The sequence below is a fragment of the Rhea americana genome, unplaced genomic scaffold (genome assembly GCF_003343005.1).
Source record: "Rhea americana isolate MKP2758 unplaced genomic scaffold, rheAme1 scaffold_78, whole genome shotgun sequence".
In the NCBI taxonomy this organism is placed as follows: Eukaryota; Metazoa; Chordata; class Aves; order Rheiformes; family Rheidae; genus Rhea; species Rhea americana.
The window spans coordinates 3,084,009-3,107,428 of record NW_028186956.1 but is presented as its reverse complement, the minus strand read 5'-3'; the positions used below and the strand labels follow the sequence as shown (position 1 = coordinate 3,107,428).

The 23,420-nt window shown below is 38.0% G+C and overlaps 1 protein-coding gene across 1 annotated transcript in view; it reads right to left on the bottom strand.

The window, feature by feature from the left end:
* Positions 1-21,657, bottom strand: part of PIEZO2 (piezo type mechanosensitive ion channel component 2) — a 253,796-nt gene extending 232,139 nt beyond the window's left edge. The window contains exons 1-3 of the mRNA XM_085322513.1: positions 21,517-21,657; positions 20,467-20,501; positions 13,696-13,826 (exon numbers count right to left, since the gene is read on the bottom strand). Coding sequence (XP_085178639.1) covers positions 13,696-13,826; positions 20,467-20,501; positions 21,517-21,657 — 307 coding nt within the window. The remainder of the gene's footprint in view (positions 1-13,695; positions 13,827-20,466; positions 20,502-21,516) is intronic.
* Positions 21,658-23,420: the final 1,763 nt, after the last annotated feature.

Below are 23,420 nucleotides of genomic sequence, written 5' to 3'. Positions count from 1 at the left end.
GATCAGCTAAGGGGCCTTRCTCCAGAGAAGGGGTGCTTTCTCCGAGGGTGCAATTCATTCTTCTCTGACGACAAAAAAGCCCACTCAATTTAAAACACTTCTTTCTTCCTGTTGTCTCACTCATAACATAATGTTAGTGAGCCACAACTGAAACAGCAGCACAAACTCGTGAGCATGCATCGTTAAAAGGAAAAAAGAAAACGCTTCTGTCCTGACCAGCGGTGTTTGCAGGGGCCCTTAAAAGCCTTCTGAAGGCCGACATAATAAATATTTGATGGATAACCTTTAGCTTAATGACAGGATCAGGTACTGCTCTCGGAACGGAAAGACAAATGAATCAGCACCTTATTACTGCCGTCAGTCCAACACACGCATGCACACAGACACCCTCCCCGCACAGCCTCCCGAATGATAATTACTTATTTTACTAACAAGTCCAACTCACATTAACTGTCATCATGGAATATAAACAGTAGTGACAAAAAGCATTATCATGAATAATTTAACCCAAGCTTAGAGAGTGCTTGTAAATAAGCAGCTTTCTAGTTGCAATTTCAGTCCATGCAGTTGCAGCTCCATGTGCCTTGCATACATTTCAGACAACGGTGACAGCAAGAGGAGGGGACATCCTTCTTCCATCTCCATGTTTCCAAGCGATTTGAAAACGTTCCTTGTTAACTGTGTCTCTGGCAGTGACATGCAGTTACTGCCGCAAAACCAGGGAAGCGAAGAGAAGCACCCACAGGTCCCACAGCCAGATATATGGTAAGGTACCCTTAGAGGTACCTAGAGGATTGAGATACTTGAACTGAAGATCAGCTCTGTATTCCTGTTTCAGGCATGAACTCACCCTTTGCCCACCAGTGCCAGAGAGGTCCTCAAGGTTCACTGAGTGGGATGCCAGGTACGTACCATATGTATCTACCCCTCTGGCCAGATACAGGTCAAGATGCCAAGGTCTGCATCACCAACCACAGTCAGACTTCCTCCTCAAACTACAATACTGAAATGATTTCTCAGAGCAATTAGAAACAAAACTGTTAAACATTCAAGAATTTGCTAGATAGCTCTCCTTACTCTCGGATGCTTCAGCCGATGCAAGCAGTTCAAAAATAGGAACTATGGCATTATGCCCTTCCTGGCCTCTTGTTCATCCACTTAGTACCAAGGGATAATTCAAAGGTAATGCCCCAGAGCAACGCTAATTCTGTGCTCATGAAAGGAATAAAGAAATAACGAATCCCTCAATTACTACACTGGGTGATCAAGAAACAACACCCGATCCCCAAACACCTTAACTCACACAACTAACAAGAAGGAGTCACATCACATTTCGAGTACTGCATCCAGTTCTGGGCTGCCCAGTACAAGAGAGACATGGAACTACTGGAGACAGTCCAGCGTAGGGCTACGAAGATGATCCGAGGGCTGGAGCATCTGCGCTATGAGGAACGGCTGTGAGAGCTGGGCCTSTTCAGCCTGGGGAAAGAGAAGACTGAGGGGGGATCTTAKCAATGGGTACAAGTACCTGAAGGGAGGGTGTCAGGGGGACAGGGACAAACTCTTTTCAGTTGTCCCCTGTGACAGAATAAGAGGCAATGGGCAGAAATTGAAGCACAGGAAGTTCYGCCTGACCGTGAGGGGGAATTTCTTCCCTGTGAGAGTGACRGAGCACTGGACCAGGTTGCCCAGAGAGGTTGTGGAGTCTCCCTCTCTGGAGATCTTCAAGGCCCGCCTGGATACTACCCTGTCTAACATGCTGTAGGTGACCCTGCTGAGCAGGGGGGTTGGAGCAGATGATCTCCAGAGGTCCCTTCCAACCTTACCAATTCTGTGATTCTGTGAAGGAAAGGCAGAGCACTTAAAGAAAAGGATGAATACACAGAGCACAGAGACTGTCTTTCTGAGGGACACTATGCCATGGTAATGCCGTGCTGACCTACAAAGAAGTAACAACCATCTAGATCTCTATYTAAGGCTCTCCAAATTCCTGAGGATTCAGATTTTGCATTCACATTCATTATAGATACAGGATCAACCATAAAAAGCCAGACTTAGCTCTGTATTTCAGTCAAAGAGGGCTTGATCTCTACCAACTCTAGATCCAGTATTGTTTTCCATCATAATATACATGACATCTTCTGAYAGGAGAGAGAGAAAATACAGAATAAAACTAAATCCCACACTCAGCATTCAATTTGAGGAAAACATGAGGTCCTTCTCTTGCTGCCCAGAACTCATTTAAAATAAAAGGAGGTAGGACAAGAAGGAAAAATCTTCAAGAAATATAAATTATGTATGAACTTAAAAGAAATGATGTTTACCTCAGTGGACAAATTTCTGGTATTACCAGACAGCAATTCATAGTAAAAAGCTGGTGCCAAGGCACTGCAACAAGAAGTGATGCTGACACCATCACCTGCCTTGCTGGCTAAGACAGCCCAGGGCTCATTTCTTAATGCTTCTTCAGACATTATCTAGTTAACTGAAGTAGTACATTCAGGACATGCTTTACTGTTTGTGACTGTATGATTTCAAATAAGGCAGTATCAACAGCAAAGTAAATGGGAATACCTGCACTGCCCTTAAAAAAGGCACAGTGCTTTTACTGAAATTCCTGTCACCTATAGGTCAATCATAGTAATAAAATTACATACCTAATAGTTTATTGGCTTTTTCCCCTTTTCCTTTATGATGCCACAATAAAATATGGTTGTTTAAAATACAGTGGTATTACAAATGAGACTAGGGAGGCCAGAAAGTTGGGGGGGGGGTTATTTATTTATTTTTTTTTAAATCGGATGCAAAGAGCTTTACATTCTTCCTACTATTTTACTCAAAACCTAAGGAAATTCCTGTAAGACAACCCTTCCACTACTATAAATGAATGTGTAGTTCTTCTGATTCTTGAACACAGTACTGGTGATCACAGCGATGCTCCAAAATCTCCCAACACTGTCCATGGCCTCATCCAAACCACTGGGAAGTTTCAAGCCTGCAGCTGTTAACTGAGCCTAGTGCAACTGCATAACTCACCAATCCTCCCAAAAACACAGAACCTGCAGGCAGTAACCCTCCATCCAGGGACTGTTAAACTCAGACTTACACCACAGCAGCATTTGCCTATGAGGGATTTTAGCCACATCTGAAGGCCCCCACCAATTCGGCCAACTGCCTGCTGCTACAGCAGGAACGCCACTGCATTTCCTGCCAAGCTGCAGCTCACGTTGAAGCTCTCCACAAATAAAATCCTACCCTCTCAAGTCTCACTGGTCAAAGTCTCAAGTCACACCTGGACATCATCTTTAGGAGGCCCAGCAAACCACTGGAGTGTTACAGTTTACACATAGTTTTGCTGGAGATACAAAGCAAATGATTTGGGTAATATGGATTTGGACRCTGCAGTTGGGTCATCAAATTTTACCTCCCAGTATCACAGGTGACCACGTGATATGCTCTGGTTCAGAAATGCAGCATGTTCCACTTGAATAGGAGATAGGTCTTTATCCTCGCTATCTTTATTGGAAGCTAAGACATAGGAAACTCCTAATCTGCAATTCACCAAGTCCGCATAACGTCCGGACGTTGTGCTAGCATTCCTCTTTAACTCAAAAAGCCTTTCTGCCTCTCTAATACCATTTCTCYCTGATATCCCCATCCAAGTCCTGTAGCCATGAAAAGCAATCATTTCGCCYTGCAGACAGAAAAAGAGGAAAAGTTGCTTTAAAATATGAGATGTGCTGGGTTTTTTTTTCCTCCCTCTTGTACATTGGCATCTTTGTTCACTTGATTCTCCCAACAGTCCTTCTCAGCACAYAGTCTGAATTCACCTCATCAAAACATTATCCACGTTGTTTGGCATGAGCCAGTTTTAGAAAACCATTCTCATATCTTTTTTTTAAGTTGCCTCAAGATGTTTATTTATTCTTCCAAATGCATTCTAAAGTGTGGAAAATATGAGTTCACAGTAGTTCGTGTACAAGATAATTTTCTCTCTTTTTTGAATATGAGTTAATATTTTTATTCTTTGGTCTAGATATCACATTCAGTTTCAGRAAGGAGATCATTCATCCTTCAAAACTTAATCATTTTACGTCCTTGGGTCTTACTTCTCCCTCACAAATCGTAATTTTCCTTTTTCCATCCTCCTTCCTAGGAGGCATTTTTGCCCTTGTCCATGTTTAACTGTACTGTCCTTATTCAAAACTAAAGAAGATTCTTGTTTAATTTTGGCCATACCTTGATTATGTTTAATTCCTATTCCATCTCCATTGTACTAGCAGCTACACTTTTTAATTATTGAATATTTGTATGGTTAAAGATTTTTTTATTCTTCATTTTTGCAGTGTCTAACTCAGCTTGACTTTTATCAATTTTTATTTCATCCTAACACTTCCTGACCTCTAAGATGGTTTCTTTACAAATTATTCCTCTTTCACTCATTCCTTGCAAACTGTGTTTGTTCTTAATGTTCTTTGTGGGGGTGGTTGGTCAGACGTTAGGTCTGGAGTTCACTCCTAAAAGCCACCATTGCTTAAGATGGAAGTCTGAAAAAGTTATTGCATTTTTAACTAGTAAATGTCACCACATTCAAATGCTTGAACTCTTCAGACACTATCTAGTTTCCTCATATTTATTTTGCACGTAAGGTTAAGAAAACCTTAAAGACTATTTTTTGTTAACTTTGGATGGTAAGTAGAATAGTGATGACCAACTCTCTCTGACATCCTCASTGCTTCCAAAACCAATTTCAAAATAACACTGGTTCTTCACAAGTCTACAATTGTTTGAGGAATTGTTTGCACTAGGGAAAGATTTGGCTGTAGTTATTAGGATCATTCATTTCCCAGTTCATAATATCCCGTAACAATTTCATGTTGATTTTATCCTCTAGTATTACTAAAAAACAACTGGAACCTATCAACCTTTTACCTGCTTCCTGCAAGATGATTTTGAATTCAAAATGATTTCATTATATTCAGAATATCTTTTTGATTTCTCTACAGTCCRTTCACTGTTTTGCAGAGCTAAAAAGCTAAACCACTGCCAAGCAGCCAGCCTGGCTCTCTAAAGCGCTATCACACACCTATGGCAGGCAGCAGAAGCGTCCCCGAGCTGATATCCAAAAMCTGCACTCACTTCCAATGCACTGCCAAAAATACTAAGCCATAACATCTAAACAGTCAACTTTGCACCCAGCACTCTAAAGCCGTATTTCAAACATGCAGATCCTATGTGAGTTGCATAAATTTGGGGGCATTATTTGGGCTAGTAAAYACAAAAACGTATACGATCCTGGTGGTCAAAATCGATCACAGAAAGGAACTGTGAGATTTTTCAATCATTTGCATATGCAACAAGCTAAGAAAATGCATGTAAAGTAACTGGGAGAAATATTAGCTTTTCTTCAGAGCTCAGAAAAGATGACAAATTTTAAAAGTTTTACTTCTCTGGGATATTCAACACCACTTTTCCATCAAAACCTGTGGGCCGACTTAATCAGAATTCAACTGTATTACATGATCCATAATCAGCCACATTCTACAGTCTGAGATGCTCCTATTTTCATGTGGTTTGGTAAAATTCATTTTCATAATTACATTATTTAATTCAATTTTAAAAACATGCCACAAGGTCATTCCGAGTTTAAAATCCTTTCACATCCACAGCCAGCCTACGTTAGAACCCAGATTTGGGAAAGCGTGTGCATTCTGCACAGCACTCTCGTCAGCGCTCACCTCCCACGGCTGGGTCGAAGGCACACTTCTCGTGCACTTGGCTAAGTCCAGGCAGAAATTTCCCCATAGGCTTTAGCGGAGCTAGTTGAGGGGACTGTTAGTTTAGGACAAACTCTCAGTTTCCCGTATTCTTTCTAGCTCAGTTCCCAATGTTTGCACTTTTACCTTCCAAATGCAGAAATCATAAAAGTTTTATTTTACATATGCTTCCCAGAGAGGAAGAGAACTGACTAATTTTTAATGATTTCAACACTTGCATAAAGTAGAACACAAAAGGAAAGTCTAGAAAAGTAACTTTTATAAGCTATACAAGGTAAAACAAGAGACTGCTATTACTTAGATATTGTATGTAGTCTAATACACTTTAAGAGATATTTTAGCATTACTGCCAAAAAACAAAACTTACTGAGAGCTCTTATCTGTTACCTGAATTAATTCTCTATAAAATAACCTTGAARTTTACCCATATCTTGGGGTGAAAAGGGAGCTTTGTTTCCTCTTTATGTCTTTATTCACCGCTAGAGTTCAGTTAAATAATGAGATATTCAATTTGAAGCTGAGTATCACAGACAAAGGGGACAGACTTGTGATCAAATTGAAATATTAAAAAAAAAAACCTTACTTCTCCATGGTCAACCCAGATTTCATTTTTATTTTACTAAACTGATTTTATTTTTCTAAAAACAAAAGGTGTTCAATTTCCACGTAGAAATATTGCTTTAAAATAAATTAAATAATACAAAATTAGTGCAGCTATAATGCTCAGTTTCAAAATAAAACTTTTTGAATTCAAGCTTGAATTCAACCTCCTTTAAAATGGTTTCTTTTCCATCTAATTTAGTTTTTCTGTCTCCCARAAAGTTACTTGGATCTAATTGCAAGCACCTTCTTTCCAAGCCCGCTGGAAAGCCCTCTTCTCATTGAATCTCTCCCAAAGACCTGCAAGTCCCCAACAACCACACAAAAAGGCCCATTTGAATTATTTAATTATAAGTTAAAATAGATTTCTAGTTATTTCATCCTCCTTGCTTCCACATTCACTACAGCAACTCTGTTTTGCCTGGTTTGCAAGGTTTCAATCAACACAGTGCTGCAATTTTATCACACGCAGGTCCAAAAACATTGCTGACATATAATAACGATGAAAATGGAAACAGGTGACACATCATCCAATCAACCATTTAACGGGAATCCCTGTTTACAATTTATTTACTGGGGGCCAAAAAGTGAAATAACACAGGAACTGGAGTCAGTCTCCTCAGAGTGGAATATCCCTTTTGGGAACAGCATAGCAAAGCAATGAGAAAGGCACAGGTATTATTTGTGATATGCAAGACAAGCAGGATTTCTGTACCTAAAACTGCCAGTGCAATGCTTTCAGTAAGCACACTGTCACTTAGTTGGAGAGATTTTTATTTCATTTCATGAAAAAAAAAATTTTTGATAATAAATAACGAGAAAGCACTTAGCATTATTAATTAAGAGAAAAATTCTCTGGCATGTAAGATGGAAGAGTTTTTGTGAGGTTGGTCAATTTAAAAGTATGCTTCATTTTTTACTTATCTATTGCTAAAATTTCCATGAGTAAGTACTCCAGGATTTGGCCCACTAATGATAAATAACACAGTCCATTGTAAGTATTCTCATGGGAATGAACAACGTTGAAAGTGGAGAAACCTAGCTGAGATGCAGTATTTTGAGCCAACGGATGTTTATATAGCAGTCTGGCATGCCTCCATTGTAAAACACGTGCCCTATCCAATAGAAATCACATTTTTATTTGCTCAAAAGCATTTTCTGAGTTATAAATACACCTTCATACCAATGCCTCAGGCTTGTTCAAAGGCATTCAGTAGTCTAAGGGCAASTCAAACAAATCTCTATATTCCTTCAGTCAGCACCTCTATTATTTCTCAGAGTACTTTATATGAACATAAGGACAATAGGTAATAACAAATCTTTTCAAAAAAAAAAAAAAAAGTAAGATAGATAGTATGAAGACTTCCCCAAACTATTGTTGCTGACAGTAAAAAGACTGCTAATAAAGTAGATACCCTTATACACAGAAGCATTGATAAAGGTGCTCACATAGGGGAAAACAGATAATATTGGTAGAAAAAACATTGCCATATTCATCTGGATCAACATTCCCCCAAAACCTCTTGTGCTGTATTTGGTGAGCCAGATCCGCCCCTGCAACCTCGTACCTTGCAGTTCTGTGCAACCCCTTCCATTTCTGCAAAGCAGACTCCACTGTTTGGTTTATCTGCTACAGTTTCAGCAATATTCAAAATGATGCTCAATTAGCAATTATTATGATTTGGATATTATTCACCAGTGCATCAATCAACACATTTTCAAACATCGTTTTTACTGATCTTACTACTACACTAAATGAATTTTTTCCATAAAGAAGAGACAAAAGTTTTGCCATTGCCCTGTCATGCTGAGCAGTACCTTAACTTAGAAACAAACCCATTCTTTTTTTCACTGGCACGAACAAAGTCAGCAAAATCTGGTCCTTAACCAAAATTAACTTTTGTTGCTGTTTTGTAGAGGACTTTTTTTTGCTTTACATGGTGGCTGGCTACAGAGTCCTATTATTCATATCTGGGACAATATAAATTATCAACTGAAAAAAAGGAAAGTTAACAGAAGTAACTAAATACAAAATCATCTCCGTTACAGGAAAAAAAAGCCACACAACTATTTAGTACTGATAAATAAGCTACTGGTCCCAGATAAGTCAAATACGTGTAGGTACATAATTATTTTTATTACTAAGCCAGTGTTATGTTGAAGGACCTCACTATAGTAGACATTAGAAACAGGAAAAAAAAAGATCACTAACGTAATGAACTTGCAGTTAAAGCCATACACTTTTAGGCAGGAACTTTACAAAAAGTTACCTTTTTTACTTCCTATTTGTTATCTCAAGAGAAGTAGGTAACAAATCAGTCACTGATTTTAGAGATAATTCACATAGGAAAGCTGTGCCCAAATCACATAGCTTTCCAGTACATGCAAAAAGGTATCTGACTCATAAGCAGTTCCCATCAGCAACCCTTGAAAAATTGCGTCTAGTCAAGTTTTAAAATACTTCTGTAGACAAAAGATGTTATCTGCAAATAAATGTCTTTTTATAGTTATTACATGTGCAGTAATACAATTTGCTGTTTAATCAACTTTGTAACCACTGATTTCAAGGGTTACAGGTAACAGATAGAGCTGGACAAGATTGTTATTCAAATACATTTTCAGCTGCACATAGATGCAAATTTTTTCCCTTATTCAGCCAGCATCATGGACAATTAGGTGTTATTTCTGCAAAYAATATATTCAGCTAAACCTTTCCAATCGCTTGCATATCTCAGTGTTTCAGTGAGAAACTGAAACTTCTCGGTGAAGGAGATGATGTTTCATTTAACTAAGAAGTGGTTGGTATTTTCACCTGGCAGGTGATATCTTAAAACAGCTCTACTGAACATATGCCAAGAGAAGAGRGTATGCCTTATCTCCAAGGCTAAGGATTAACATTATTATTTATTTAAAAAGTTATGTTTTAAGGAAAAATAAATAAATATAAAGGCAAAAACTKTAACTATTAAGCTTTAAATACCATCCAAACTATTTCAAAGAGCATAGGGTCCCCATCAGCCCAGTGTTTCTACCTTTCAAGGTATTTTCAAAATAAAAATTAATCTAGGCAGACTCTATTCATGACAGATTGGGGGTTTTGCAACCCTACAGTCAGGAAAGCCTCTAAGTTTGGTGGAGAGAATTTGTATAAACTGAGTAACTAGAAGACGRAAGGTGATAAAATGGAAAAATAGGTAGGATGCTGGTCTTATGTGGTAACTGTTGACTTGAGTTAGTCAGGAGAAGAGAAGGAAAGAAAAGCTGTGTGAACTTAGATCAACAAGTTCAAAACRTTTAAAAGATGTAGTAAAATAAAGCAAAGATTTTATGAAAAATKATGACTGGAACAAAACAGGACTGGAAGAGAAGACTCAAAAATGTTATTTAAATGAAAGACTTGAAGTAGAGAAAAAAGAAAAGGAAAGCAAAATATATAGCCACAGCAGTGTTTATTTTTTCTATTTTGAATAAAGTTTGTCTTATTTAACTTTTGACTCTTTGATTTAATGGTGGTTTGGCTGTTTTTAGTTAAAATAGTTATAGATTTCCCCTTTCCATCCTCTGGACATGAAAAAACGTTCAACACTTCACAAAAAGAGACACCTCCACATACACATACATAGTTTAACAGGTGACAGGAACAGGGGGCCAAAATGGTTATACTCAGGCATACTGTAYTTAGATATGAAATTCATTCTTCTGAACAGATCATAATATGACAAATTTAGGAGAACCCTAATGCCATATGACAAATGATACCTTGAGACTAAAACAATCCTAAAAAAAAGGATTCTCCTCTAAAGAAAGATTTCTGCCATCAGTGGTACAAATCAGGCTTTTTAATGTCTATCAAATCACACAAGGATTAGTTTTAATCAAATAGCTTTTTTTCTTAGTCTTTAGAAGGAGAGGATTAGGATGTCACTCCACGATTAGTCTTGGCGCCTAGCAAACGGCTCTGTTTATGCTGTCAATCATATTTCCTGGCACAGAATGAGCAGAAAACGTAAACCCTGCAAGATCAACACAGTAACTGAATATTAGCTGAGAAGCTGCACCCGAATTCCCCTTCGAGGCTAGTGCTTCCCTCTCATCTGTCACCTTCAGTACTTTTAAGAGAAACTAACTTACAGCTAGGCATTTTCTTATGTTTCATTCTTGCACTGTCCCTGTAATTTTCCACTGTAAAAATGACTGACAGCCTTACCTRGAGTGGGATTTCCTACCTTTTATGCTCATTTTGTTTATTTTTTAGCTCTGTTTTTGCTGGCTCTGCCGGGTACTTACACAGTCAACATAAACTAAGCCCACCCATTCACTATGGGTCCCCGCCAAGAGACATCATCTTAGTTTCTTAGATTGACTGGTAGGAACTGGGTGGAAAAGGGTGTGGGAAATTAGAAGAGAGTGGAGAGACATGATAGAAATTGCATGAGTTAAGCACTGAAACACAGAAGTTAAGCAGATCTCTTCCAGTTCTATACTGTAACACGCGGTGAAGATGGCTTCTGCTGCAGTTAAAGGGGCAGCAGATCTGAAAATTACTTAATAGACCAGATCTCAAAATACTGATACCTTGCCTTGTTTCATAACTCGGCCAAGACACTTCAAGTACCATTTCTCAAAAGCCCCAAATTTGGCCTAACTCAGATCCACTCTAAAAATTTTTTGGATATCTGACTTTTATCTATTTATAACTCATACTCCATTTATGAATAATATTTTGTAATGACACCACCCTTGTGCAATCTTTTACACTTCCTTGCCTTGAGCCCAGGGGTAGAGACTGTATATTATACATCCCGCACAACATTATAGGTATCTTTGTCAGTTGATACTACTGCAATTACAATAAATAATTGTAAAGAAAAAAAATGCAAAATGGATTCATTCAATGTACACTCTCTTCTAAAAGAACCTAGCCTGTGGGATGCACTGTGGCAAGATATCATCTTGGCAAGTAACTCCAAAGATTTCAGAAAGGAGCAGCATCTATCCTAGCTAAAACAAAAATGAACGAGTAGTCATAAAAAGGATAGGTCAGGACACAATTCCAGAACAMAGATCCAACTCTGACTTGCCTCTGCCCTGTTACCTTGCTGCTGTTACCTTGGGGAGAAATCTCCCTTCCTTATGTGGTATTCTCTGTACACAGACTGGGCGAGAAACTGCATCAATAGAAGCCATATGCACAAACAGATGAAACACTTCTTATTTTCCCTCCTTCCTCCTCAAACTAATGTTAAGGTTAATGAAACACTAGTAAGAACAGATAAAACAAAAGTTTTACTTCCACCGGTAAAAATAATGGTCACTGTGTGTTGTACATTAATGAATAGTTCATCAGATATTCCTGAAACTTTTGTTTTCTCTCTTCACCTCTTCCACTAAAGAGAAAAAAAAAAAAAAAAAAAAGGACAGCCTGTGGGATCATGCCAACACAAAACTTGAGACATCCCAAGAACTCTTCTCAGAGAATTAAAAGACAGCTTGATACATTGATTTCTTCAGGAGAAGTGGACCAATGGCCTTGTTTGTAAGCAAGACACTGAAATGGATGTTTAGAAGGATAACTGCTCAAAAACCACCTGAAAAAAGATTATTCATCACTCAACATGCTGAAGATTACATGTTTGGTGTGAACCTGTTGCTCGATTAAATCACACTGATCTCTTTAGATAAGAGTATCAATTTCTCTTATCCAGTATTTGAATGAAATACTTGGGACTGAAGAAGAATCAGTTAGAACATTTACAAGATCTTCTCCGGAAACATGAACATATGTGAATTGAGAGGTACATCCCAACTGCTAYGAAACTACCCCGGCAGAAGAAAGCCAAGGTTGATGTTGCCCAGGAAAGCACAAGAAGCACCAAACAAAAGTTGCCAGAAGAAGATAAGCCAAACCAGACTGGAGGATTGACTTCCCCATAAACTCAGGAAAAGCAGCTCCAGAAAGGTCTGGAGGAGCCTTCTGGTATGCCCGAAGCAACCCCAGATTTAAGGATACCATCCCACTTTTACAGAACCACTAACAATTTGGGTAAAAATCTCATAGAGGCTCTGTTAACTCAGGAGTTGTTATATTTTGAGTCTAGTTTCTTCCATTTMATTTTTTCATGTTGATCAAAATAACCCGAATTTCTATCAGCCATAATGGTGGATTTGTGAGTAGAGGTATACTACCAAAGTCAATAAGGTATCAGATACGGTGGCATAACATCAGTACCTGTTTTTAAATGTCTCATTTTTGTTTAGGGTGTCATGAACAAGCTTACTTTCTGACAGAGACTCTTCACATTGTTTCTACCAGAGAAGATGAGAGACGAGTCCATTTGACTTTAGCCTTGTGTGATATTATTGCTCATACTGGTCTGAAGGAGAACGGAGAAAGTAGGAACTGTTTTATCACAAGAATGATTCAAGCAGCGTGGGTGCTCTTAATTGCAGTCACCTAAGCAAACTAGATTGGCAAATAYATAAGATCTCACCCAACAGGCTCCTAGGTGAGAAAGACCACCACTAAATATTAAYCTACCATCAGGTCACAAATCCTGAAATTTTGACACTGTTATATCTCCATTTCCGTTGATTTTCAAGGAGTCAGTCCCTTACATGTATAACTAGCCCCTTACGCACAGCAARTATCTAATATTTCTGAAGCAGTTCCTGTCTTTATACCTTTGCATAACTATCTTCACATTTTAGATAGTAAAAGTGTCATTAGTGTGTGATATATTGATGGTTGAATACCTAACGTATATAGTTATTTGTCACCTTGTCACAGCAAGCCCTTTCTGTTTTTGTTTTTTTGCTAAGATACCTGTATAAAGTAAATCAGGAAGTCAGTGATGTTTACGTAATTGCCTAAAATACTGCACAGTGAAAATCTGAGCTTAAATTTAATTCCTCAAAGTAACATCAAACCCAGACCTGGGCACAGTTTATGATAGGCTGGCTTTAGGGTCTTTTGGAAAGGTCTTTTTTCACCCAGTGTATTCTGAGTGAATTTCACCCTTCAGGATTCCAAGTAAAATACTGCCATAAATAAGAAGCCTTACCAGTACCACCGCCTGGCTGCCCAGCTGCACCTCGRGGCAAGAACAGCAGCTGGCGCCGGAAGTCCTTCAGCAGCAAGGTCAGCATAAACTACAGTGTCAGCAAGTCCACAGCACTTATTTACAAACCAACTCACTTAATGAGGGAAAAAGCTCAAACCMAACCACCTCGCACTTCACCTTACGTGACCACCACCGCTTTTGCAGGGACCGTGTCCGCCACAGATATCTCCTCAGGAACGAAACAAGGAACGTCTTACCTTGCATTGTTGCTTTTGTAGGTTCTGAAAACAGAGGAATGAGCAGGAGGAAGATGAGGTAGACAAAGGAGAGYCCATTGTAGCGGAACGCACAGGCTGCAACGGAGGGAAAGAAAAAAAAGAGAATATTGCTTAATCACCCTGGGATAATCACATTTAGCAGCACATCACATTTGCTATTTGACTTTCCTACTTCTTTTAGAAACTTTTCACTGCCTATTTCACATTTCTGCACAAGTATTCAAGCTTCTACTTAGAAAAAAAGTAATAAAATTAAATACACYCTTGAAGTATATATACACTCTTCACAATAATACATATTTTACGTTTAGCACAGAAGACACATCCAAGCTCCAAAGACTTTGCACATGATGAACAAGTTAGCTGCTACCTGAACCTTTTATTTTTGTCATCTGTAAACTCATGAAACCATTCCCCACAAAAATATAGAGAGATGCATAAATTAGTATTAATTCTCTGTATGGAGCTACGTGCAAGTTCATTATGTTACAGACAAGGATTATCTTTAAATAATGAAGAAAAATGATAGAATATATTAAGATYTCAAATTACAGCATGCCCAAAGTCATCTTTTAAACAATGAAGCCAATTACTTACAGAGCTCTTAATTTTACTGTCACCTATTTGTTTGTGCCTACAAAGTTCTTCTAGTAAAAGAATTTTGAACTACAAAGGAAAAGGACTTGATYGCAACTTGCAGTTGGTGTTACAGATGTTTGTCTGAAAACGGGAACTAACTGTTCTGTTAACTTTATAACTAACTGTTCTGTAATATTTCTGGTTCTATTTTATAAATTTAGCCTAAGTGTATTTTTCTGAAAGCATCCAAGTGAGCAGGCCATTATAACAAGCTACAACCAACTTGAAAACTATTTTATATGTATTCTGTGCTGTAAGAGGAGTATATGGACTTCTCTCCTGAAAAAACAAAAACAATATAAACTACCGTCATCCATAATTACACTGGAGAGCAGATGTTGAAATATTATGAGACCCACCACATTCAACAGTTCCCATGAGATAAGCCAACTGCAGAAGAGTCCACAGATGAATTAACCTCTCTCTACATTTATTGACTCATGGAAAGTAATATGATCAAACCAGTTTTCTCAGTTATGTCCAAAGTGACTTGGTTTTGGAGGAAAGATACAGCCTTAGTTCTGCTAGAAATGTGTYTTCCTACCATCCAACCATCACTTCAGAAAATTTATAGATGCTCTACTGAGAATGAGTTAATGGTTTTAATCTTAATTGGTCCTCATCTATCCCTTCTAGCTATAAATAAAACATTAATGAAAAGTTTCTCTATTAACAAACAAATCCATGCAATAACTGCAACTTTTGCCTCTCAAATCAACCGATGTTTTAACAATAGGCTCCATTTCTATAAACAGCCCATATAGAAAAGCTTTAGACTTAAACTCCATGTCTGCAGCTTTGATAAGTAATCTGTGATCTTTAAGGGTAAGTCTGTCAAGAATGAAGCACAAGGGACAATGTGCTCTTCTTCTAAACTAACTTGGTTCTGCCACCAGCCTTCAAATAAATCAACCAAAGACCACAAAATCTACCAAAGCTTAACAGAAGCCACTCTGGAGTGCCAAGTAGGCACATGTTTGTCTTTAAGATTTTAGGCTCAGGCAGGCTATCTCTATGGCTTAATGCTTGAACTTCCTTTACAGCCACAGCCTCTACAGAACATCTGAAGAACAGTCTGTTCCTCAAAGACACCTGCAATAAAAAGTAAACAGAACTTATCCAGCTGAGAAGTTTGTAAGCAATTATTGGAGCTTTAAAYTTGAGAACAGAGGAGTCAGCCCCACTATAAGCATATACTCTCAGGGTGCTCTGTAAAGAAGCAGAGGATGTGCTACCGCCAACTGTGGCTTTCCTTGAATGAATGGCAATAGTCCAGCTTAAAGAGGACATTCCTGAGATCCGAACAAATCCATAAATCAATCTTTTTTCAAGTTGAATTTGGGGCAGGGAGAAACTCTTTGATATCCACAGAAAAAGGTTCAATAGCGGTTCAAGCCTGAAAGCTTCCTCCACCAGTGCGTAAGGAGAAGGGACGGAATTGACGTTCTCAGTCATTCTAGCAGCAGCTCTGCTATTACCCTGTTATTGTAGGGACCCAGCAAATCCTCTTTAATCACATTTAACAGCCTAGCTGATTTCAGTGCAATGTTACACACATTTTCTTCCTTAATAATAAAATTCTCAGAATGAAGACTGCTACACTTTTTGTACAGTGCCTAAAACTCGTTTTTCTCAGTGCAAGCTTACAAAACAGCAGCTGTATGCTTCAGATACCCTTCTTTGTCAGCAGTATGCCAATGAAAGCCTTGGTCCGTGCCAAACATTTAGAACCTTTACTTAAATCCCAGCATCCTCCAGCAAACTAATAATCTTACCTAGACATTGCCTGGAAAATCTGTTGTATATCGTATTGTATATTTACTCTTCATCGCAACATTATTTGACAAAGACATTGGTTCTTAAGTGCTAATACTCAGAACTGTCAAGAACAAGTAGCTGGGCATAGAATCAGCTTCAGTTTATTACCGATACAAAGAGATACCCAAGAAAGAAAATCTGCACTCTCCTCTGCACTCTCTCTGGCATTCACAAAGGTCTCATTCTGCAAAAGTAACTTGTAATCAGACGTCCCTCACAGCATCAAGTCTCATTTGAGGTCAATGGGATTCCATCCACAGAATGAATAAATATATAAACACATTTCTTGGAAAACTGGGAGATACAGCAATTTCTGGATATTGGCTTATATTGGTTAGTCTGCACACTGATCTGCTGCTTTACAAAATTAATGCAATCTTAGCTTTTTAGTCTGGTTACCTTTTCTCAAAATTGTCTAATCAATCAGCATAATCAACCTCAGAGCAATTATTCTGCAACCACATTACCTTGACATTTGCTGCTTTCTATTGCTAGACCTGAGACTGTTTTCAAAAGCTTTTTTTCTCCACAGCTATATAAATTACCTCTCTATATAAACCTTCCCTTGTATATTATTTTCACATACAATGTCAAACAGAAATGTAAAAATATTTTGAAAGTGTTTGTCAAAAAAAAAAAACTTCCTAAGCCAAAAGTGCTAATTTTATTCATAGAGGAGATCGTTCTGTTTATTACTTTCAGAAACGTGGATCTGCCTAAAAAGAACTCTAATGAAAAAGCTTTTATAGCTAAATGTACCATCTGTACACAACCCATATACGCTTGTTTCTTCTGAGGTTTTTCTTTTTAACAACATTTCTCAACATGGTTTCTACTAGTGACTTCTAACAGTCACAAGAGTCCAGAAATATGATCTTCCTTTCTGATGTTCTGTTTCTGTTTGGGATCCAGTGATAGCCATAATACAGAATTGTGAAGTGATGGCAAAAACATAGCTATGGATATATACTACACATTAGTTTATTAGAAGGAAACTCAGCTTCTTATACTTAAATTACTTAAATTACTGTAGAGTACCTTCACTTGGGTGGCCAGGAGTGGGTGCTTTATATCACCCAACCGACTCCTCCATTTATGAGTGATTATTTGAAATATCTCTGGTTTAAAGCATAACATGGTTAAAGCACCATCTTTAAAATCAAGATCAGAAAGKCACCTACAACAATTATGACAATTTCATGAATCTTTACCCTATAGCAATCAAAAAAATTGGAAAAAATAACATTTTAAATTTCCTTAGAGAATTGACAATGTGCAAAAAATGACAGTTGTAAAATATCTCTTCTCTCTGACATCTGGTCATTTGTTCAACCGGAGAGAACATTACAGTCACAGATGAATGATGCTTATCTGTTTACAGTGTCCGTAAATGTATTCATGACTCATTAATCTTGCTATAGGTAATACATATCTTAAATGTGTATATATGTACACACAAATAAAGAAAAAATAACCACAAAAGGCTACTGACATTTTGGAGAGTAATGAAGAACAGAAATCAACTCTGAACACTTCATCTTGCAATAGAGAACAAACTTTAAAAATTTTTTATGAGTTTTGTTAAGAAGTGAATGTAGTGATTACCTCATACAGGTGACACTACTCAGRTAAGTGGGGTCACATGTGAATATAATACAAAATGCTTCCAGTTATGATAGAATCACTAGAGCAAATGTTTATGTTCAAAGCCTTGAAGAAGTCCCCAAGGCTACATAATATAATGATAATTTCTATTAGATTAAGCTAATATGTTTTGCTCCTCTTAAGAACAATTCCTTAGATAGCCTTACACAAGAATTAATAATTTAATTTTTCTCTCGCTTCCTGAAATTAAGAACAATTGATATTACACAGGGGAATTTACAGATTATTAGCATTTTAAGGGCTGTTCATATATTTCCTGACACAAACAATAAAAACAGTCAATGTTTCAGCACCAAAAGAGCACATTCGTTATTGTATGTTGCTTTTTCCTCATTAAAAACATTTTGTAGAAACAAATATATTTCACTGATTTCATTAAGTCATTGTTTAAACTTCTGTGAAAAGAATATACTCCTACAAGAAACAGCTTTCAAAAATGTGTTCTTTCTTTTCTTTTCTTARGTAACACATTTTATTGGTCTATATTTTAATTATTGCTGCAAATACTAATACTTAAAGTATTTCTTCCTAAACACCGCAAAGAGCAGTATACACTTGCACTGTACATACGTATTCAAAGAAAAGGAACTCCCTGACTGCCCATAATTTATGGATTGTTAAGGATAATGTTTGCTCAAACCATTTGAGTTTTCAACCACGTCTTTAACAGAGAATTATAAAAGAATTATTTTCAAAATGTTGATTATAAGTTTGAAAAATTAACCTCCTCATAAAACGAATACATGCAGTATGCGCCATATAAAACCAAAAGACATCTCACAAAAACACTTTTTCCTAAATCATATGACATAATGAAACCTTACCCTTTTAGTCGTTAATGTTCATTATCATACGAAAGCCAAAGAAGAATGCTTTTAAACTTCAAGAAATCTATTACTGCCTCTTGGACACACAACCAGGTTTCTACATGTAGCTATTTTTTTTTAAATATACATCAAAATTCTCACAGCTGTAGTATGTAATGATTTCATGCTTATACAAATAGTAGTTTGTGCTTCTTTAACTTAAGAGGATAATTTGTATAGAATTTATAATCCATCGATTAAATAAGAAATATTGGAAGACAAGGAATATAGACTGTGGGGGGAACCTGCACTGAGTTTGATTTTCTGAACAGGAGGGAAAAAAAAAAGCCTCAGAAAAGATTTGTTTAGTTTCATTTTACAAAAAATTTAAGTGGGCAGTCCTTTCAAAAGWGGAGACTACCTGTTCAAAAGTGGCATTTAAAGCGCATGCACACCAATGAAAGGCCGCTGAACTCTCATTTGTGAGCTATAGCTCTGCTAAAAGCAGTGATAACAGACAAAATGAAGGACAGGTGAAGACAAGTAAGCCACCCCATGCCCTTCTTCTGACTTTATCTTACTGAAAAGTCACTTCTGTTAATGTGAAAGAAGAATGTACTGCTTGCTGTCCCTTCTTCTGTTCAAGAACTACATAGAAATAGATATTTTTTATTACATTTTTACTGCAGACATGAAAATATTATACATCATTCTCTGTGTTATCCTCTCTGGACTAATTTGTGCATGCTAATTTGTGCATTAGCGTGAGTCGGAGTCAATTCCGCCAGCTTCAATGAAGTCACAGTTCTACTTTCACCAGGATATTGCATAGTGTTTGCATCTTGTTTAACAACTTCACAGCTGCAAGATTATTAAGAACAGYATGCAAGGATATTCTTCAAGAAAGATTGTTACCTTTAGGCTAAAATTTGGCTTAACATTCATGCTTATTTTTACAGTAACAGAAAAACCATTCAACAAAAATGTTCATTGGAAAAAGTGCCGCTGGCAAAAGGTTTAACCCAGAGCAGGCAAAGGTTGTTGGCCGAAAGACAGAGCTGATGCTGTCCACACATTATAATACCCAGCTGATCTGAAATAAATCTCTAAAAGCAAGGGGCCAAGAAAGGGGAGGGGAAGGGGATAGGTAGCTCTGAAATTACTCAGTCTCAAGGAGGCCAAGCGTCCAGCCCGTAGAGCTATGAAGGCTCAGCACCTGATCCCTGAAGACCCCCGTGCAACTGCAGTCTTTGAAGCTATAGTTTTTTATGGTTATCCCAAAAAAGAAGAAGGTTATATATTCTAAAATAATATCAAATTTTCTAGCATTCATATCTTCAGAGTTCTGAAAACACCTGATTCCGTTCAGATGACTAAAATAGGCTAAAACAGACAGTCTTTTCTCCTAGGTACAACACTGAATGACACAACTGCACATCCCCAAGATTWTGTGGTTTCCATACTAAAGACCAATCTAAGAAGCTAAACACCTTCTAAGAGTAAATATATCTCCTCTTTGAAATCAAGGTACTGCACAAGATGTTCTACGCGTCTGGGCCATAAATGGCCACCCACAGCACGAGGTTAAGTGGTTGAAGTTCCTCTGGAGGATCAGTAAGATGCTATCCTAAGGACACGATTATTGGGCCTTTGCTGCCCTGCAGTAAGACAGTTGCCAGCCAGTTCCCATATTCTCCACATTATGCAAGGCTTTTGGTTTTGGTTTGTTTTTTGCTTTTGTTTTGTTTTTACTCAGCTGATGGGGTACCAAAAGCAGACTAACCAAGGCTGGCATGTCCTGCGTTATGTCGTGTAGACTCACCCTTCAAGAGAGTAGACTTGTTCTGGAAAAACCAACTGTTAAGARTACACAAAACATTAGCAAACTCTGTCCTCCAATATTTCCTTACAGTTCTTAGTGCTGTGGTTGCTAGGGGCAGATGTGCTCAAGGGGAAAGCCCACCTAATCTCACATATTGAAACTGCAAAACTCAAATGGTTGAACACTGCYTCTTTGATAAGCTTTAAAATTGCTTATGAAATAATGTAGGAAAAAGTTAAGCTTATTCACTCTGGCTGAATAAAACAATCCATTATTAAATAGACACAGAATAGAAACTTTCAGAGAAACACCACAGTTGCTTTCATCTCCTTTAATATTATGAGGCAACTACTGTCTGAGTGCAGCTGAGAGCAACACTCATGTGTCCATCTCAGCTTAGTGACACGATTGTTATTACGTTTGCGCGGATTTCCTACCTAGATCGGATCTGCCCATGACTGACCAGATGCAGCATAAATAATAAACAAGTGTATCAAAAATTAAAGTACATTGCATAACACATGTGTTACCAGCTTTTGAAAAAGAAATGAAAAGTTGCATTATTTATATAAATTCTTGGGTTTTGTATATTGTTTCACACCTATTCACATTTCAYTTTACTCTTTCAGAAATACTCCTGGTTTTGTCCCAAAATCTCAGGGAAACAACTGTCAACCTTGTAAAGTAAGACATGCTGTAAACAACCAATTTTTAAGAATAGAACTCTTGGAAGTGACCAAAGGCATCCTTCTTCTGGAAGTATATGYYYTAATAATATCGAGGATACGATGGGYGCAATGCCTGGCTAGCTTTGGCTATCTGCAAACTCTATTTCTTCCAACTGAAGAAAAGGATAACTCTTGGCCCACTTTTGCTCTCACTCACTTTGAGTAATTCCACTTAAAATAATGGTCATGACAGATGAGATTGGACTTARAGGCTGTCCCGCAAAATATTTGGGTGAGATACACGTAATCTGATCATCCTTCTATACCGTTTAGAGCAAATGCATGGTTATAGCTTACACAACTAACTGTGTTAGCAAGTTACCTCTACAGCTAGAAGCAGCAGAGCTGCATCAGCAAACGCTTCTTCTGTACTGATCGGCTGTGCCGCCACCGCTGCGCTGACGTAGCTCCCCCGCTTCCGAGCTATCCCTTCTACGTGGTGCTGCCTTGTGCACCATCCCATATCTAGCGTGCGTTAGAGCCAGAGAGAAAACTTTTATTATTTGGCAGGGGGGAAGAAAAAAAAAATCTATGAATGTTTTGATAAACTGATGAATGCTACACATTTGGTTTATGTCAGCACTTTTACAATCACATTTTTTCATTGGTCACTGTTCCTCAGGAGAGAAGACTGCTGGACAGTGAACAATTTGTAGGTTTTTTTTATTATTATTATTTTGATCTGTGCCCCCTCCCTCTTTCTTTCTCAGAGCAGCATTAGGTTTTCTCTACATGAGAAACCATCTGGAACAGTTATAACTTTGTGGCAGATTGTCTGGGAATTGAGTTTCAAAAGAGGAGAAGAAACAAGACCTTGCTCCCCTCTTTCTTTCAGCTCTAGAAATGCACCTTAGGTGCAGCAGCTGTACTCCCCCCAGCTGTCTCTGAAATAAGGAAAACACAAATAATTAAAAGAAAGCCCTCAGCTGGGATCACACCACAGAATATCATCGTCGCACTTAGAATAATTTAAAGGAGTGTCTACTTTCACAGGCAAATCCAATGTCAATAAACTTTATTGGCATGACAAAGTATACAAGTATTTCTAAAGTGAAAACCAGTACAGTGATGGACACCATCACCAGTAGGTTTTGCCATTATAAAGATCTACTTAACATCGTAATTCATTTCAAATTCAGTGGCAGGTTGGCACCTAATTAAGACTTTCTATGGCCTCCTACGTTTGCCCTAAGGACATTCCTCCATTGTCTACTGAGCAACCTCTTTACTCAGACAGTCCCTCTGGGACAGGGCTTTGCGGGGAGGGAGTTGACTGGCTGGTTTGATTTGTGGTTTTTTAATAATTTTGACATATATACCTYTCATTTTCAGTCTGTTCTGCCACACTGTTTGAAGAGCTTTCCAGGTACACAYCTCCCTCTCCCCATCACCCAACTCATACAATTAACACATGCCAAAGTAAGCTCCACTCAAAACATAGTGGCTATAACCTCTATACAAAAAAGAAAAATGCTGTTAGCAATGAGTGCCCCCTTTTTACATAATAAAAATGGACAGGAAACCTGGGATCTACACCTTCTGCAGGCTTTATGATCAGGGCAGCACCATAGCCATCAAAATACTGAGTACTCAACATCTTTAGCTCATTTCACTGAGGTTAACATTTTACATCATATATTTTGTGTATAGTATATATTCATTCATTGCTCTGCAAAGAGGGAGCAGACACCGTTCCTACGCCTAGCAGGACCCCTGCAGAACGGGGACTGTCCATGTTCTCATGCCTGCTCCAACAGCTGCTCACAGAGTTTATTCACTGCCTGTTTTAATGTTAAACTCATCAGCTTATCTTTCATCTCCAAACTTCTCATATTCTCTCTAGGAAAGTAACTGGAAGCGAAAGAGATCACTCTGCTTTTCATTCATTTTTATGGGATGAGAAAAGTGTGTTTCTTGCCCCCTGGACATCTAGAGAGAGCAACTGGTTGTACAGTTATAGTTGCATAACCCTGACAGAGCTCACACAAAAAAATATCAGCAAAGGTAGAACATGCATTAAAAACAAATTTCACACAGCACTACTGCTAAACGGAACATCGACCAGTGGCAGAGAAGGAGACATTGGGTGACAGAGAGCTCCACCAGCAGAAGGGGACTAAGACCTTCATTTACTAACTACTACTCAAACACTGAGCCAGATTCCACTAGTAATTAGAAGTGACATTTTCTACATACCTTACCAACACCCCACAGCCACCCAAACTT